Source organism: Ctenopharyngodon idella, chromosome 24 (genome assembly GCF_019924925.1).
Source record: "Ctenopharyngodon idella isolate HZGC_01 chromosome 24, HZGC01, whole genome shotgun sequence".
Classification (NCBI taxonomy): Eukaryota; Metazoa; Chordata; class Actinopteri; order Cypriniformes; family Xenocyprididae; genus Ctenopharyngodon; species Ctenopharyngodon idella.
The window spans coordinates 1,289,632-1,309,725 of record NC_067243.1 but is presented as its reverse complement, the minus strand read 5'-3'; the positions used below and the strand labels follow the sequence as shown (position 1 = coordinate 1,309,725).

At 38.9% G+C, this 20,094-nt stretch overlaps 1 protein-coding gene across 1 annotated transcript; it reads left to right on the top strand.

The window, feature by feature from the left end:
- Nucleotides 1–701: 701 nt before the first annotated feature.
- LOC127507694 (transmembrane emp24 domain-containing protein 6-like) lies at nt 702–11,176 on the top strand (the record flags this gene model as incomplete). Its single annotated transcript, XM_051884987.1, has 4 exons — nt 702–872; nt 1,534–1,546; nt 8,752–8,871; nt 9,224–11,176. Coding segments are annotated over 4 exons (477 nt in total), but the record flags the coding sequence as incomplete, so codon positions are not given.
- Nucleotides 11,177–20,094: the final 8,918 nt, after the last annotated feature.

Below are 20,094 nucleotides of genomic sequence, written 5' to 3'. Positions count from 1 at the left end.
TGCATATATGAGGAGTTTAGGAACTTCTCCAGGTTTCTGTAAGTACCAGGCTAAGTCATTACCATTATACACTGCACTGCTGGTTTTACAGTTTATTCTGACTTCTTGTCCTGGTTGAACTGCTGTTATTGATGGACTCTGAGTTACAGTGTACTGTCCTCTACACTCTGAGAGAAAGAACAAGAAAAAAAAAAAAATTATTTAAAATTATAAACATTTAATATTTCAAGAGAATAATTGTAGAGCTGCGTTACACAAACCTTGAGCAAACAGTGTGAGAGTCCAGATGAAGAAGGTGATTTTGTTCATTGTTGTTCTTTTGTCTTGTGTGATGATGAAGATTGTGTTCTGTTCTGCTCTCAGTCATGAAGTGTTAAACTCACAGCACTATAAACACTCTCAGAGCACTGAAGCATGTGTGACAATGCAAAGAAGTGGGCAGGATTTACAACAGACAAACTACAATACACTATGATCATTTACATTCTGACTAATGTTATTTTTAGTAACTATTGTTGAATCCAGTGGCAGTTCAAGGGTCTCAGAGGTTACAAACATAAATGCAGTCTCTTGAATAAAACTCAAAGTTAATCATCATCAGAAACTCAATAGGTCTCTGGTTTCATTTAACTTATTTCCAGTCATATTTCAAATCTGAAATGTTACAGAATGGCATTTATCTTGTTTGGCTTCTGTAAATATTTGGGTTGAGCAACAGTGGAGCGTTGAAAGACCCTCATCCAGAACTATCGGATCAGGAGCTCTTCTGGACAGTGGATCAGTATGACTTTGTCATCATGCTGTGTGCCGGAGATCTCCAGTGCTTCTGGCACTTTGCTCACTATGGTGAGAGCTTCTACTTACACTTCATGGTAAGAGATTGTTCTGCATTTAAATATTAGTTTGAACTTGAATGGTTTGAATGTTTCAGCTCAGTATGTGTGAACACCAAACCTGTCCCTAATCTTACCCGTATCCCATCTCAGTAGCAGCAAAAGTGTTTTGCAATACAGTATGAACACATTAAGTACATTGTACTTATTTTTTGATGTAAGTAGTAGTTAAGGCCACCTAAACATGTATCATCGTCAACATAAATGAATAATAAACAATCAGCCATCATGTGAAATTTTCTGGCACTTCCACAAATATCATGTAGTGTGACAAAGTAATCTTACAGATTTTTTTTTTTTTTTTTTTTCAACTGTTTACACACATTTTCAAAACTTTGCCTCATTTTCATTTTACCAAAATGAAGCACTGTGTTCAAAATATCACAAACACTTCTCAAAATCAAACATTTGTCTTACGTTGCAAACATCTTTGCCATAATATTCTATTTTTGGATATCATACACACACAGTTATTCAAAACCTAAAGCTCTTCTTTCATGAGCTTTAAGATTAAAGTAATTGGCAGAGAGATGTTGAAAAATTCACGGTGAACACGAAAGTGAGAAGCATTTGTGGTTGTGAATACAGTATTATACAGTACGAAAGAAAAGAAATACATCAACCATGTGTAGTTGGACAGAAACAATGGTTGTGTTTGAAAAAGGAAATCCTGTTAGATTTGTGTGTTACATAGAGAATTGTATGTTGTGTTTTGCAAAAAGTGTTTTATGAAATTGAAAACTGAGTCGAAGGCCGAGAATTAGTGTGTGGTTTTGCAGATTTGGTGTGTGCTTCTGCTGTTTGAGTGTCAGCTTTCAGAAATTGTGTGACAAGTAAGGATTTTGTGTGTAAGCATTAGAAAAAAAAAAAAAAAAACTGTAATCTGGTAACAGTTAGACATGAATATATCAATATAGTGTATGGAGTATCAAACACATGGGCTGCATCTGAAATCACATACTCTCTTCAGTAGGCACTTATTTTGAACAAGTAATTACTTCACGACCACTAAAAAAGTATGTTCTGTATAGTATGAGTGTGTATGAATGTAATCTGGACATACTACATTTAACATGATGTCATTATCATGTGACCTACCAGCGTCAGTTGCGTCGCTTCAGTATCATTCACAAATCTTCTCCTGTGGCCTCATGGGATAGTAAAGTGTCCATCAGATGCACACTTCAGAATCTCACCGGAAGTAGCAGATCATCCGGTACTTTTTGCCTGTTCTTTTATAAATACTGTGAATTCAGACATACTTCTTTTGTCACATACTGTTTTTGACCTACTATATAGTAGGGAAGAATGTGATTTTGGATGCAGCCACAGTCTTAAAGGAAAGGTGTGTAAAACTCAGTTATGTAAAAGACATCTGACCCTCTAGTGGTGAAGTATGGAAGTGCAATTAAAGGGATTGACTTTCCCAATAAATAATACAGATGATATTGTAGTGTAAAGTTTTACAGGGACGAGCACCACTCACATTTTGTCCACATTTTAGTCCAGTTTAGTAAGGGATATAAGATTGTATGTTACATGTTTACTTAATAAATCAGAATAAATAAAAGTCTCTGAAAAGTTTGATACACCATTGTGTTGTTTGTGATCCTCCATCAGCAGCTGCAGTATCTCTCAGCTGTATCAGTGCATCACTGTGACGTCTGACTGACCGAGGTTTTTGTACCACTCTTTATCACTGTGTGAACACACGTTTACTGTTGATGCTGTGGTAACTCTGACAGTAATAATCTCCTGTATCTTCAGTCTGGACTCCACTGATGGTCAGAGTAAAATCACTGCCATATCTAGATCCACTGCCACTGAATCTAGATGGAGTTCCAGTATAACGGCTGTTTATGGCATAAATCAGGAGTTTAGGAGTTTCTCCAGGTTTCTGCTGATACCAGGCTAAGTCATTATCAGTTAGTGCAACATCCAAACTACACTCTATTGTAGCTGTTTGACCCTGTTGGACAGTTTTAACTTCAGGTTGAGTCAGAGTCACTCCTCTGGATTCTGAAGAAGAGAAAAGAAGAAAAATTAATGTTTAAAACTACTACCATCATATACTTTTACAAGAACACCAAAACCAGAATCAGTTTTTATCAGTCTTACCTTTAGCAAACAGTGTGAGAGTCCAGATGAAGAAGGTGATTTTGTTCATTGTTGTTCTTTTGTCTTGTGTGATGATGAAGATTGTGTTCTGTTCTGCTCTCAGTCATGAAGTGTTAAACTCACAGCACTATAAACACTCTCAGAGCACTGAAGCATGTGTGACAATGCAAAGAAGTGGGCAGGATTTACAACAGTGTGTGCTGCTAACAAACTAATAAACTCTCTACATATAAGATTTGGTATTTCAGAACATTGATGAACCATTTAGCGATTAATTGTTCATATTGATTAATTGTGAAATATTTTTATATTTGGAAGACTGATACAACACTGTTTGACTTTATATTACAGTGGGTACGGAAAGTATTCAGACCCCCTTAAAATTTTCACTCTTTGTTATATTGCAGCCATTTGCTAAAATCATTTAAATTCATTTTTTTTCCTCATTAATGTACACACAGCACCCCATATTGACAGAAAAACACAGAATTGTTGACATTTTTGCAGATTTATTAAAAAAGAAAAACTGAACTATCACATGGTCCTAAGTATTCAGACCCTTTGCTGTGACACTCATATATTTAACTCAGGTGCTGTCCATTTCTTCTGATCATCCTTGAGATGGTTCTACACCTTCATTTGAGTCCAGCTGTGTTTGATTATACTGATTGGACTTGATTAGGAAAGCCACACACCTGTCTATATAAGACCTTACAGCTCACAGTGCATGTCAGAGCAAATGAGAATCATGAGGTCAAAGGAACTGCCTGAAGAGCTCAGAGACAGAATTGTAATGACTTTATCAATCAGTGATTGGCTCTTTTATTTAGAAGGCGGGACTTATTCCACCATATTTCTCTCATAGAGTGGTGCAGGTATGACATCAGAACCCAGAAGACTAAGATTTTACAAAAAAAAAAAAAAAAATATATATATATATATATATATATATATATATTTTTTTTTTTTTTTTTTTTTCAAAATTATGAGTAAAATAAGGTCTGTGGTAAACATAACTTGACTATACTTTGACGTTTTGTTCTACAAAGTAAATTACACACCCATAGGTGTCATTTGTGTGGGACAGGTAGAACATGTTGTCCCCACCACTTTTCTAAACATCTCACGCCGCGGATGTACATAATACTAATGAAACATCTCCAGTTTCAGAGCAGAATATTAATTTCATTCGTTTGTTAAATAAGAGGCGATCTGGCTCTGGAATGTGCTGTTTTTGAAATCATGCTGAGTGTTTGTTGTCACTGTTATCAGGCTCGGGTTCAGTCTTCACACAGACGAGCGCTTCAATCTGATGATTAACGCCGTTGTGGAGACTCTAAAAAACCTATACGAGGGCGGATTACAACCCAGAACCTCTGACACGCTTAACAAAAGTTCAAGCACAGACCATGAGGGCACACAAACAGTTACAGCAGATTTATGTATTTATTCACTGATGTGAAGAATCTCGGGACTAACAATATAGTGTATTATAGTAGATTTTAAGGATGAAACTATCCCGTTAAACAGGATTTGTTGATAAATTAAACTCAATGTACAATTGAACTTGAACATGAATTATTGTATTAATACCACACACACACACACACTCCTTTCTTACCTGTTTTTTTTTTTTTTTAAAGCAAACTTACACCACTGCACACACCCATACTGAAAATGCAAATTTTGCAGCAGTTATGTTTATTTTATTTAAAACATATGTTTTTAATAAGTAACTAGATATGAACGTTTGGGGTGTGAATGTGTGCAGTTTATGTTGAAGAACAAAACGTCAAAGTATCGTCAAGTTATATAAATTGAAAAACCCCATTTATAAAATCCCACAGGAAAATCCCGAAGGAACCAGCGGTGAATTAGACTTCCAGGTTCTGACGTCACACCTGCACCTCTCCATTCATAGTAATATGAGCGAACCGTCTTTCTATATCTGAAGTGTTTGTTCTAGTCAGAAACATTCTGATTTTTATGTCAATTTTGATATTATTCTTAATATAAAAGCTCTTGTGTCTCGTCTCTCAGCACAGCAACAAAAATATGTTCAAGAAAATGTTTTGTTAAAAAAGAATGTTTTGCTAATGTTCCCATTAAGTTATTTCTGAATGTTCTCTGAACGTTAAAAATGTCCAGTTTTTAAAATGTTTTAAAAATGTGGTTATATGAATGTAAATGCTACAAATGCCAGCAAAGATCCCTCGATCGGCCACCGGAGGTCTCACTCTCCCGAGTATTAACTGGACTACAAATCCCAGCACCCACATACCTGGCCTGATTACTGCACACCTGTTTCACACACACACACACACACACACACACACACACACACACACACACACACACACACACACACTCCTTGTGAAGTATTGTTTGCCCTGCTAAAATTCTGAGCGTTTGATTCCTGTTACTGTCTACCTGTGAATCGACCTTGTCTGGATTACTGACCTATGATTGTTTGTTGCCTGTTACCCTGTCGTTTGTCTGGACTGTTACTCTGATTGTTTGCTGCCTGTCCCGATCCTTTGCCTGGTTATGACTACGATTATTGTGCCTCTGACACTGTTGTTCACACTGCTGATAAGACCCCCGCCTGCCTGTACTGTGAGCTTGCTGTTACCAATAAACCGCTTATGGATCCCAAACAACCTGAGTCGTCACAGTATATATATATGAATGAATATATAAATAACATTATTAAAGACCAGATAACTTAAAACAAAATGTTCTATTAGCGTTACTGGAAGAACGTTTGTTAAAAATGTTCCCTGTTTGCTGGGAGTTCGTTCACAGTCAATCAGAAAGAGCTTTAGTGCCAACTGTTCTTACTCACACTATGAATGTTCCTTGGTAGTGGAGCTTTCAGTATATATATATATATATATATACACACACATACATATATATTTAGTTACCACTTGTAGTACACTTATGGGTTCAAGTGTAAGCGGTAACTAAATACATTTTTTTTTTTTTATACAGAGATAGTATGTTAAAAGCACATTTTAGTTCATATACATAAGATTACATGTCACATGTTTACTTAAATAAATGTATGTTTCTGAAATGTTTAATACACCATTGTGTTGTTTGTGATCCTCCATCAGCAGCTGCAGTATCTCTCAGCTGTATCAGTGCATCACTGTGACGTCTGACTGACCGAGGTTTTTGTACCACTCTTTATCACTGTGTGAGCACTGGACCACTGTGTGCACTCTGACAGTAATAATCTCCTGTATCTTCAGTCTGGACTCCACTGATGGTCAGAGTGAAATCACTGCCAGATCCACTGCCACTGAATCTAGATGGAGTTCCTGTATAACGGCTTGTTGCATCATATATGAGGAGTTTAGGAGCTTCTCCAGGTTTCTGTAAGTACCAGTGTAAGTAACTACCACCACTCACTCTACTGCTGGTTTTACAGTTTATTCTGACTTCTTGTCCTGGTTGAACTGCTGTTATTGATGGACTCTGAGTTACAGTGTACTGTCCTCTACACTCTGAGAGAAAACACAAACAAAAATGAAAATGATATTTGACATTTTAAAAGAATTAAAAATCAATGTTAAAAAGAAGAAGAAACTGTATTACACAAACCTTGAGCAAACAGAGTGAGAGTCCAGATGAAGAAGGTGATTTTGTTCATTGTTGTTCTTTTGTCTTGTGTGATGATGAAGATTGTGTTCTGTTCTGCTCTCAGTCATGAAGTGTTAAACTCACAGCACTATAAACACTCTCAGAGCACTGAAGCATGTGTGACAATGCAAAGAAGTGGGCAGGATTTACAACAGACAAACTAATATACACTACAGTTACAGAATGATGTTAGTTTTAGTTAGTTTAGTAGGGTTCTTTTATTTTTTATTATTTTTTTTATTCTGACCACTGAGACACTGAGGATCAGTGTTGGGGGTAACATTAGTAATCAGATTACTTTTTTCAAGTAGCTAGTAAAGTAACGCATTACTTTTAAATTTACAACAAAATTGATTTTATTTTTTTCAAATAAGTTACTCAAGTTACTTGTTTTCCCATGTATTGACTGACAGCTCTCCTGTCCTCATGTTGAGAGAAATAAAGTGCAGAGGTGTTGTGTGTGAATGATGGTTATTGTATAGACTAAATGTGAATATGCATTTACTCATCTCACTTACACAAAATCAGAGTCAGTATTCCTCAAAATGAATAAAAACAGTAAAATGCAATCTTGAAATGTATTTATTTTTAAGTTTTATTGCTGAAGTAAGAGTGTTGAACTTTCTTCTCCTGCATCCTATTCTTCTGCAATCCAGAATGGCAGCACAGCCTAAAGGTTTGTTTGAGCTGCGCCCTCTACTGTACAGCTGGGAATTTGCATTTCCTTCAGTCTGAGGCTTATTCATTTCACTTTTGGTGTGAAATGAAACTTTTTTGTTGTTTATTAAAAACAAGCAAACCCAGCCCAGGTGAGAAAAAGTAACACAAAAGTAATGTAATGCATTACTTTCCACAATTAGTTACTTTTTTAGGGAGTAACGCACTATTGCAATGCTGAGGATGTGCAGATGAACGTCCATCTCTGTGTCCACATTCAGTCATGTGACCGGTTTGACTGACAGTTTGACTCCGGCTTTAATAACACAGCTGTGATTGGTTTATTTATCATCAGCACTGAGAAATTTACGAGGAATCATGTGACCAGGTCTCTGCTACATAATGTGAAATTTACATACATACTATTTACTATATCAGAATAATATTGTGACGAGCAGGGCGGGGCGAGAGCCGTGAGAGAACAGCACCAGGCCAGTGGCGTGATTGCAAAGGAGCGTCACCTGCGCACTGCACCGATGGAGGAGCGACGACAGTGAAGGATGAGAGAGGACCAGGCCTGGACTTTATGTTATGTTTTTATTATGTTTGTGTGGGCGGCAGTCGCCCGTGAGGGACTGCCGCCATTTTACTTTCATTTTGTATTTATTTTGTATTAAAGTAATGTTGAACGTTTGCCGGTTCCCACCCTCCTTCTTCCCACAACAATGAACTGTGTTACAAATATCTATGAACTTTAAGGGAGTTAACTAGTTAGCTGAGGTTCGGGAGCGGCGCCGCGCCTCAACCAATCACCTGACTTCTCAAATCCTACAGTACTGTTTGTCTTGTTCTCTTGAACCCTCCCTTCCCCTCCCTCTCTCTCATCCATTCAACCATCCTTATCATCCCCTCTTCTCTTCCTTTCCAGGTTGTATCGGGGGTCCTAATCACTCAGATCAACCTGACTATCATCCCCTTCCCCTTCATCCTCTCCCTATTTATCCCTAACTTTCTTCAGTAAATAATTCTCCAACATTCATGGATGTGGTGTGGTCCTTGATCATGAAATGTCCTTTAAATCGAAAAGGTAAAATATGAGAATCATTATAACTTTGGTCATCTTTACTGACATGTTTTAATTCAATGTTTAAAACAGGATGTTTAAAAAACAATACATCACTATTAAATGTAAATTAGCAGCTTTATTGTAAATAATAATAATAATAATAATAATAATAGCTCTTCTGGGCAGTGGATCAGTATGACTTTGTCATCATGCTGTGTGCCGGAGATCTCCAGTGCTTCTGGCACTTTGCTCACTATGGTGAGAGCTTCTACTTACACTTCATGGTAAGACATTGTTCTGCATTTAAATATTAGTATGAACTTGAATGGTTTGAATGTTTCAGCTCAGTATGTGTGTGTTCAGGTCCAGCTGGTGACTGTGTGGCCCTTGATAGACATCTGTCTGTGATTGTTAATGCTCCGAGCGGATTAATAATCGGCACAGCTGACGATGAAAGTGCTCAGATTGTCTTCAGTGTTGAGGAGACTGGTGAGTCTCACCTTGATACGTGTTTTAGTACATCTGCTGCCCACGTTATGAACAGAAAAATCATCTGTTTCTAGAATTCAGAGGATTTCATGTGGACCATGCAGTGAATCCCAGACAGAGAATAATTCACACAGAAATGAAAAATTAATGTTGTTTATAAAAAATAATGTTGGTAATGTGTGTTTTCTTTTTCATGAAACATTAAAGGAAAAAATTATACAAAATTAATTAATATCAAAGTACCATATTAAAAGTCACACTTTCAAACTCCAAAAATTACAAACAAAAAAAAGTTGAATGAATGAATTAATTAATGAATGAATGAACAAATGAATGATCATGTGTATCTCAGCAGGTTTTTATCAGATGTGCTTCAGTAATTTCCACAATCGCTTTGGGATCATGCAGGTTTTCCTAAACTTTGGTGTGTATTACGAGGGACAAGAGAAGAAAAAGGAAGAAGAGGATATGAAACAGATAAACATTTCATTGTCCTTTATTGTGGTAATAAACAACTGCATCTAGCAGAAACAAACACATCCTTACTGTAATGTGGGCGACAAACCCCGCTGTTAACAAACACTAAACCTGCGACTGCTTCATCTCCATTTATAACCTGATCTCCAGTAATTATTTGAGTCATAAACAGCTGTTTCTTCAACATCAGACTTTTTAAAATGTGAAATGGGTTTATTTATTTATTGTTCCTTTTAGTAATAACAAGGTCTTATCTGAACTTTCCCAGTGTATCTCCAGAAACAAGAGAAGCAGTGGATTCCAGTAACATGAAGCTCCTGTGAGGACGCTGAACATCTGCTGATGGAGCTGCTCTATTCTGAGAGGAACAGAATCACCTGATGATCAAATATGAGTTTCACTGTCCACACTTTATTCTCTGAAATGAGTCAGAAGAGTTGGACTAATGGAGAGATGAGGTTTGTTCATGTTCATCAGTTTATAATGAAACACTGTCAGTGTCTGAAGCCTCTGGACTGCTGAGATCGTCCTTGACTCGGTTAGAGAGTAAGAGCTCCAAGAGTTCAATCCACAAAACTATTAATGATACGCTGGATTCAGAAAACAGGTCACGTCTGTGAGCAGTTGTGTTTGTATGAATGAATGAGGGTGAGTGTGGTCTGAAACAATGACAAATTATGCAAATTTGACATAAATATGAACAATCTTTCTGTTAAACTGTTACAGATATTAAACATTTATCATCATAAACATAAATGAATAATAAAAAATCAACCATCATGTGAAATTCACTGACACTTCCACATATATCATGTAGTGTGACAAAGTAATCTTAATCTGAAATCACATACTCTCTTCAGTAGGCACTTATTTTGATCAAGTAATTACTTCACGATCGCTAAAAAAGTATGTTCTGTATAGTATGAGTGTGTATGAATGTAATCTGGACGTACTACATCTGCCATGTTGTCATTATCTTCAGTATTACTCAGAAGTCTTTCAAATATAATTAATTCGAAGTGATGGTGCTTTATGTAATGTTGTCTAGCGTACGATCCTGTTTGACATTTGTGATGGCTACTGTTTACAGGCCACCAGGACACCATACAGACTTTATCATAGAAACATTCAGACTGTGAATTCAGACATACTTCTGTTGTCACATACTGTTTTTCGCCTATGTAGTAGGGAAGAATGTGATTTTGGATGCAGTCACGGTCTTAAAGGAAAGGTGTGTAGATCTCAGTTATGTTAAAGTCATGACCCTCTAGTGGTGAAGTATGGAAGAGCAATTAAAGGGATTGACTTTCCTACAGTAAATAATACAGATAATATTGTAGTGTAAAGTTTTGCAGGGACGAGCACCACTCACATTTTCTCCAGATTTTAGTCCAGTTTAGTATAAGGGATATAAGATTGTATGTTACATGTTTACTTAATAAATCATAATAAATAAAGTCTAAAATAAAGGTGTGATACACCATTGTGTTGTCATCAGCAGCTGCAGTAACATAAACACAAAAGTCATTATATTCTATGTAAAGCTGAGAATCTAAGCTTTCAAATGGTACCATATTAAGGCCAAAAGTGTTAAAAAATTAAGTGCAAATGTTATGACGTCACACTGCGGCCCACCCACGGGCTGGTGCGGGTTAAGAGGTTAATACATCATAATAAATAAAGTCTCTGGTACTTGAATACTGCAGTTCTTCTTTACACCATTGTGTTGTTTGTGATCCTCCATCAGCAGCTGCAGTATCTCTCAGCTGTATCAGTGCATCACTGTGACGTCTGACTGACCGAGGTTTTTGTACCACTCTTTATCACTGTGTGAACACCCATACACTGTTTGGATAGTGTAAACTCTGACAGTAATAATCTCCTGTATCTTCAGTCTGGACTCCACTGATGGTCAGAGTGAAATCACTGCCAGATCCACTGCCACTGAATCTAGATGGAGTTCCTGACTGCAGTCTGTTGATCCGATAAATCAGGAGTTTAGGAGCTTCTCCAGGTTTCTGTAAGTACCAGGACAGACAGGGTGGAGTACAGCCTGTTAAAGGAGTGCTGGCGCTGCATCTCATCACAACAGTTTCTCCTGGTGTGACTGTATGAACTACAGGAGTTTGAGTAACTGTGATCTGTCCACTGGAGCCTGAAGAGAAATGAATAGGATTTAAATTAAAAGTACATCAAGACAATAGAAAAATCATGTGTCATATTAGAAATAGATGTCATATTCATAAAATATAAAACTTTAGTATTTTTAGTTTTAAGCAAGTCAGAGTTTCACTGTATACCTGATATACAGATCAGAGTCCAGATGAAGAAGGTGATTGTGTTCATTGTTGTTCTTTTGTCTTGTGTGATGATGAAGATTGTGTTCTGTTCTGCTCTCAGTCATGAAGTGTTAAACTCACAGCACTATAAACACTCTCAGAGCACTGAAGCATGTGTGACAATGCAAAGTGACTCTCTCTATTTAAATCATTATCCTGAAGACTGCAGTTCACTCTCAAAGACATTTCAAAGACAATTCCCAAAATAAACATTTCATTGCATGGTATTCCAAGGAGAAGCAGGTTTGAAATTCATTGTCAATGTGTTTTCTCTCACCCAGCATTCATATGTGAAGTCTATGGACCCCCTAAAGGGAACATGGGACAAACAAATATGAGATGGAAGGAATAACAATACTTTTGCGTTACCCCGAGAAATTTTGCATTCTCTCACAAAACCTTCTGAGCTGTTTGCAGGCGAATGCAAAAGCATTGACTTATTTTTATTTTTTCCTCCCATCATATTTTTTTCCTTCACCATGTCCCTTTAGGGGCTCCAAAGAATTGACAAGCTTGAAATACAATGTTTATAAAGTCTGATTTAACTTCTTGTTTCTCATTGATAGTCTGTTTAAAGGATTATAACAAAAATACAAAAGTTGTATCTGTTATATTTTAATAAAATTCAACCCCTGGGATATTAGGTGCCCAAAGTTGATGAAACACTCATAAATAAATGACAAAGAATAAGCATATTGTATCTTCTCTTCCCAAAGTCTTCAGAAGTGAATGACACCTGAAGCCAGACACATTCAATTTACAAATGGCCGAGCTGCTCTTATGTTAAAAACAAGGTGGATAAAGACTATAATGTTTGTCTCATTGGTTTAGTGTCCAAACCTGCTCCTGAAGGGCCTGTAGAGTTCAGCTCCACGTCTACACTATCACTGACTTGTGCTGGAGGGGCGACAGATAAGAAAGTGGGACTCTAATGGAGACAAAGTCCACTTTCTGCTCTGACAATTCACCCATTCCTGAATTATGAGGGAAGTATATTAATATCACCTCCATACTTAATGCATTGGAGGAAGGTGACAGATAAGAGAGTGGGACGATAATGTCAACTCACCCTGCTGAAAAATCCAGCATAAACCAGCATGAATGTCATGTTGGTCCAGACTGGTTTAGTGCTGGTCTAACTGGTCAAGAAAAACTGTGCTGGTGTAGCTGGTCCACAGCACTCCCACTTCCCATGCTGGCCCTATACCAAAATCTATTTAAAATACATTTATTTCAAACTAAGTATCCTTCAGATCCGTTAACATATTTATTGACACATCACTTATTGATAACTTAATGATATAAAATTATAATTAAACTTTATTTGGAGCATTTCTTTATTGCACAATGCATTTCCCTTTCGAAAGGGAACTCAACACTGCGTTTTACCGCATATGGGGAACATCACTCGTGAACCGGTGTCTTAAAGCAATGTATCAAATCCCGCCAATCCTATTGGCCGGCGACAGCCGATGACGTCATCAAGACGCGGCCCGGAAGTATAAAGGAGCCGCCAGTATAAAGTATAAAGGAGCAGCAGTCAGTATCTTTTCGTCTTTCAGGACTGTTTTGTCTGATCTCGATTACTTCAAATCCGGTAAGAATGTTTTATTATGCCTAACAAACGTTTCAGAATGTGTGTCCACCCGTGTCCCAGGTGTTTGACACTCAGTGACACACACAATCCGTGTGTTTTTCTCCCATATGAAAATTTTGGTAAAAATAATTAATTTGATTAACGTTTTAACGTGGGATGACACTTGGTGACTTTAGTCGCATTAGCTATGTGAACACAAAAATCCTGGACATGATTCAGATGTGTTAAAGGGTCAGGAAAAAAAGTCACACTTTGCTCCTTCACGGTTAAAAATGACCGCCATAGGAAATTAATGGGACATATGAAAAAAATACGAAAACTCTGAGAATCTTTTGGTGGTACAAACTACAAATCAACCACTGTGCAGAAAAAAAGTGCACAGCAATGAAGGGGTGACACTCTAAAATGTGCAAAACAGATATAGTCACACTAGTGGGGTGGATGTAAAACTGCAAGTTTTTGCAAATGTGAAATAATCAAGAATTCAGCCACTATGCAGGAAGAAAAACACAGCAAGTAAGAAGTTCACACACACACACACACACACACACACACACACACACACACAAAAATGAACTGGTGTGGTTGTAACAATTATGGTAACACTGAGCCAAAAGACTCAAATAAGAGGTTGAAATCAGATCTGATTCTGACCCAGATTGATTGATGTAACCCGGGTAACCCAGGCTACTAGTAAAGAGAAAAAAAGTTAAGAAAAGGAAAAAAAATCTAGAAGAAAAAGAGATTCATCCAATCACTGATCGTGCTGCAGTGAGAGACACCCCTAAGAGCCAATAGTAGCGGCGCATTCATAAGTCCCGCCCACTGGTCGCGCCGGCGCTGTTTTCAGAGAGAGAGAGAGAGAGAGAGAGTTCCATGAGAGATGGTCACACTTGAGTTGAGCTCCAGATAAATTGTGAGAAAAAATAGAAAATTTTGCTAATAACCTAGAGAAAATAGAAGATTCAACATAAAACATCATCTAGACAACATCTAGACAAAGCTTTTGTTGAATTAGGACAGTTTTTTTTTGTTTTTTTTTTAACACTGTCACCTGAATCTGAGGAAAATTCAAGAGGAGATAATCACAGGACAACCCTCTGCAGAAGAGTATATTCATGTTTGAAAGAATAACATCAAGCAACATAAACAACAACAACTAAGAAGAAAACTTACAGGAAAAGAGAGGTAAAGACATTTGAAAAAGACAGTGCTATTTATCTCTCATTGGATATTTGCTTGAAAGAACAGCACAGAAAAACATTTTGGACACAACAGGAATTTTGGAGAAAGGAATTTCTTTTTTTTTTTTTTCTCTCCATCTTCACAAAATCAGTGAAAAGTCATATTTTGGCTTATTTATTATTATTTTTTATTATTATTATCTTCACTGAGAGAAAATAAACAAAAAAACTGGCAGTTATTTCAGTTGATTCTGTTTACATTCTAAATCAACTATGGCCAGTACATCATCTTGGCCCCGCCCCTTCTGCCCTCAGAAGAGTTCTGAAGCCTCCAACCAGAGCGTTAGGCCTAAACAACACCCATATGTGGAGGTCATCGCACTGCACTATCCCAAAGATGTCACAAATGAAACAGCACGTAAAGTCTACAAAAACAAAAGACTGACTGACAACCCAGAAACACTTTTTGCAGACCTACATAAAGATGGCAGCATGAGTAACCTGATATTCTACACCAACAAGCCCTATGCATGGCACAAGGCCATCATTACACATTACCCCTCTGCTGAAAGAAAATGCATCTGTGGGGGTTTCCAGCTAAAAATAAGAAACGAGGAAGACACAACTAATACCACCGTTAATATCTACAAAACAACGGGTATAGTGGTGGTAAAGAGCATCAATGGTGTCGTGAATATGGCTCCCACGGCTCATCCTCCGGACCGCCGGAGGGAGCCATCTCCGGAATATTGACTCTTTGCCATTCGGACTCCATTTCCCATAGGCCCTCATTCCTGGGACTGATTGCACTTTCACCTGCACCACATCACACACACACTATTTAAGCCTCACACGCACAACACATCTTTGCGAAGTCTTGATTTGCTATGGTAGTCATTTCTGAGCGTTATTTCTGTGGACTGATCTCTTGTTATTACCCGGACCGTTTGTTATCTGTGAACCTCTGCCGCCTGCCTTGATCTCTGCCTGTACCTTGGACTGTGATTGTTTGCTGCCTGTCTTGATCTCTGCCTGTGACCCGTCTCTGATTCTCGCTGCCTGCCTCGACCCCTGCCTGTCCCTGACTACGGTATTGCTCTGCCCTTTTCTGTACTGCTGCTGTTTGTAATAAAGCTGCTTATGGATCCACACGCTGTTGACCCATCACTACAAATGGGCTCTTCGAACAAGACTTCCTCTGCATCAAAGACAGAGCACAGAAAGAGACCATTACCAGTGACCAACTAATCACTCCTGAGGAGTCAGTCTCCCACACCATCCACACAGATGAGGATCAGACAGAACAGAGAGACCCTTCGAGCATAAACCAGACCAAAGACCCCCATTCACACTGCTATTGCACTGACATGAGGGAGAGGTTCACAGAGCTAGAGGGAGAAATGGTACAGCTCAAGGAGATGATCTTTTCCTTGCAAAAAGTTCAGACAACAGACCAGACCAGCAACAAACCCACAGCCAAGCACAGAGAAAAGGACAGCCTCAGGAGAGAGCTGTCTACACTGCAGACTGAAGTGAAGGAACTCCAGCAGGAGAGAGAGGGGCTAAGGGCCCAGCTGGAGACACTGGAAACACTGTTCTTACAACAGACTGAGATACACAGGGCACAACTAACAGCAATGAAGATGGAAATAAGAGAACTGAAGCAGGACAGAGGAGCACAGCACAGCAAGTTCAGCTCATCAGAGGAACCGGTGGAGCAGGACACCCCTCACCCTGATCACAGCTCCCAAACAACAGAGATTCAGCACAGCCAGAATCCTCCTCTTCCATCAGACACTTTCCTCACATCACACTCAGACGACCTCTCCACACCAACAGAAGTAACGCTAAAACCAGAGGTCGCTCGTTTAATTGATTCAAATGGGAAATTTATTGATGAAAAGAAGCTCTTTCCCAAACACAGAGTGGCCAAACTCTGGTGTCCGAACACTCAGAGTGCACTCAAATCGCTAAGTGTGGACAAACTGGGATCCCCAAACCATATAATAATCCACACCGGCACAAACGACCTGAGAGCCCAACAGGAGAGGGTGGCTACATCACTACAAACAGTGATTGAAAAGGCCTCAACCACCTTCCCACATGCTAAAATTACCATCTCCACACTGCTGCCCCGAAAAGACTTCCACCCTGACACTATCCAGCGGGTGAACGCCAACCTCTCCCGTGCCTGTGCACTTAAACCCAATGTGCACCTGGCACACCACCCCACCCTGGACTTCACATGCCTCTAAGACCATGTCCATCTGTACAAAACAGCTGTTCCTGTCTTCGCCAAGACCCTAAAAGATGTGGCCCTGAATCGGAACCGCAACAGCACCCCCAGGAGCAACAGAGTCCAACAACCTCCGCCCAGACCTGTAAGAAAGCACAGTGTACCCCCAGAGAGAACATCCAGAAGACTTCCGTCACGACAACAGCACTCTCACATGCTAAGACAATCCCAGCCAACACCTGAGCATCTTCTCCCAGCCCTCACATCCTCACATTCAGTGAATCAGACCAGACCAAAGCCTCTCCTACCTACCCCCTTCATACACAGCAGGCCCCTGGCAGCCACAGCTATGCTCAGATAGTGAGCAGAAAACCAATAACAGGACCAGTGCAAGCCACAACAACAGAGCTAAGAGACATCCGTCAGATGCTCAACCTCATCTGCTCACACCTACTGTCATAGGTCAAAACTTATCAACAAAACTAAGACCCTATGGACAGCAACGCATTTATAATATCATGTTGGAATATTCAAGGCCTGAGATCATCTACCTTTGGCCTCAAAAGCAGGAACACAGATTTCAACTCAGAAATAAAAAATTCAGACATCATCATCCTGCAGGAGACATGGAGCAGAGATGGACCCACCGGCTGCCCCAAAGACTACAGAGAATTCATCATCCCATCCATTAAACTGCCTGGAGTGACACAAGGAAGAGACTCAGGAGGCATGCTTATTTGGTACAGATCAAATCTTGCCCATGCCATCAAAGTAGCTAAAACAGGACAATTCTATACATGGTTAGAAATTAATAGGACAGTCACCGCAACAGAGAAAAACATCTTCCTATGTGCCACTTATATCCCTCCATCAGAGTCTCCATATTTTAATGAAGATAGTTTCTCCATTCTTGAAGTAGACATTAATTACTACCAGTCACAGGGAAGCGTACTGGTCTGTGGAGACCTAAATGCCAGAACAGGTGAAGAACTGGACACACTTAACTCTCAGGGGGACAAACACCTGCCTGGAGGTAACGTCCTCCCCCACCTATACACACACGAAGACACAACTATGATGAAACAACAAACAAAAGCGGAACACATCTTCATCTGTGTCGCACACTAGGTATGTACATAGTCAATGGCAGACTAAGAGGAGATTCCTACGGCAGATACACCTACAGCTCACCATTTGGTAGCAGTACAGTCGACTATTTTCTTACAGACCTTAACCCAAACTCCCTCAGAGCATTCACAGTCAGCCGACTAAACCCACTATCAGACCACAGTAAAATAACCCTCTACTTAACCAGAGCAATGCCCAACCAAGAAGCATCTAAACAAACCCAGCTCCACTCACTTAGAAACACGTATAAATGGAAACAAAACAGTAAAGATACATATCCAAGTACAATTAGTCAACCAAAAATTCAAGTCCTATTAGATCAATTCCTTGCCACTCCTTTCCTGCATAACAGTGAAGGTACAAACCTAGCAGTAGACAAGTTGAACAGAATATTTGAGGTCTCAGCAACATTATCAAACTTAAAAACCACAAAAAGAAAAGCAAAAAGACCACATGCCACTGAGAAATGGTTTGACAATGACTGCAAAATACTTAGGAAAGAAGTGAGAATCCTATCAAACCAGAAACATAGAGATGCTGACAATGAGAACATCCATCATCTCTATCATGAAAAACTTAAACAATATAGGAATACTTTGCGAAAGAAAAAAGAACAAAACACAAAATGTCAACTCAGAGAAATTGAAGAATCCTTAGAATCCAACCACTTTTGGAAACACTGGAACACACTAAACAAATCTTACCATCCAGAATTAGCCATCCAGAATGGAGATGTTTGGATAAACCACTTCTCCAACCTTTTTAGTAATATAGGTCAACAATCGGGAACAAAATGCAATGTACGAAAAACTAAGGGTTTTAGAGTCAACCATCAAAGACTACCAAAACCCCTTAGACTCTCCAATTACACTAGCTGAACTATTAGACAAAATACAAACCCTGAAAACCCAAAAAGCCTGTGGTGTTGATGGCATCCTAAATGAAATGATAAAATATACAGACCACAAATTCAAATTAGCCATCCTCAAGCTCTTCAATATCATCCTTAGTTCAGGTATTTTCCCCAACATTTGGAACAAAAGCCTAATTACCCCAGTCCATAAAAACGGAGACAGATTTGACCCTAATAACTACCGTGGCATATGTGTAAACAGCAACCTAGGTAAACTTTTCTGCAACATCCTAAACAGCAGACTAACCCATTTTCTCAGAGACAGAAATGTCCTGAGCAAGTGTCAAATTGGCTTCCAACCAAAATATTGCACATCAGACCATATATACACTCTCCATACCTTAATCGATAAGCAAATCAACCAAAACAAAAACAAAATTTTCTCATGCTTTGTTGACTTCAAAAAAGCTTTCGACTCCATTTGGCATGAAGGTCTTTTTCTTCAATTAATCCAGTGTGGCATCAGAGGAAATACATACATCATCAAATCAATGTACACAAACAACAAATTTGCTGTTAAAATTGGTAACAAACACACAGAATTTCTCCCTCAGTGTCGTGGAGTGAGACAGGGCTGTAGCTTAAGTCCTGCACTGTTCAATATATACATAAACGAGTTAGCGAGGGCTCTGGATCGGTCTGCAGCACCTGGTCTTACTCTACTAGACACTGAAGTCAAATTCCTCCTGTTTGCTGATGATCTGGTGCTGCTGTCTCCCACTAAAGAGGGTCTACAGCAGCATCTAGACCTCCTGCACAGCTTCTGTCAGTCATGGGCCCTGTCAGTTAACCCCAAAAAGACAAAAATAATGATTTTCCGAAAAAGACCCAGCCAACAAGACCAACATCATAGTTTTAAATTAGACAACATGCTCCTTGAGCACACGCAGAACTACACTTACCTTGGCATAAATATTAGCAACACAGGGAATTTTAACAAAGCTGTGAACGACCTGAAAGAGAATGCACGGAGAGCTTTTTACGCTATTAAGAGAAATATCAAAATTGACATCCCAGTCAGAATCTGGATAAAAATAATCAAATCAGTAATAGAATCCATTGCGCTCTACGGGTGTGAAGTCTGGGGCCCACTCACAAACCAAGAGTTCACTAAATGGGACAAACACCCAATAGAGACTCTGCAGACCGAACTATGCAAAGTTTTGCTAGGAGTACAGCGCAAAACCCCAAATAACGCCTGCAGAGCAGAATTAGGATTTTACCCACTTATAATCACAATTCAAAAAAGGGCCATTAAATTCCATACCCACCTAAAAAATAGTGATAAACAGACCCTCCATCACAAAGCCCTGAACTACCAAGAGCTGACACCAGAAAGAAATGCCCTC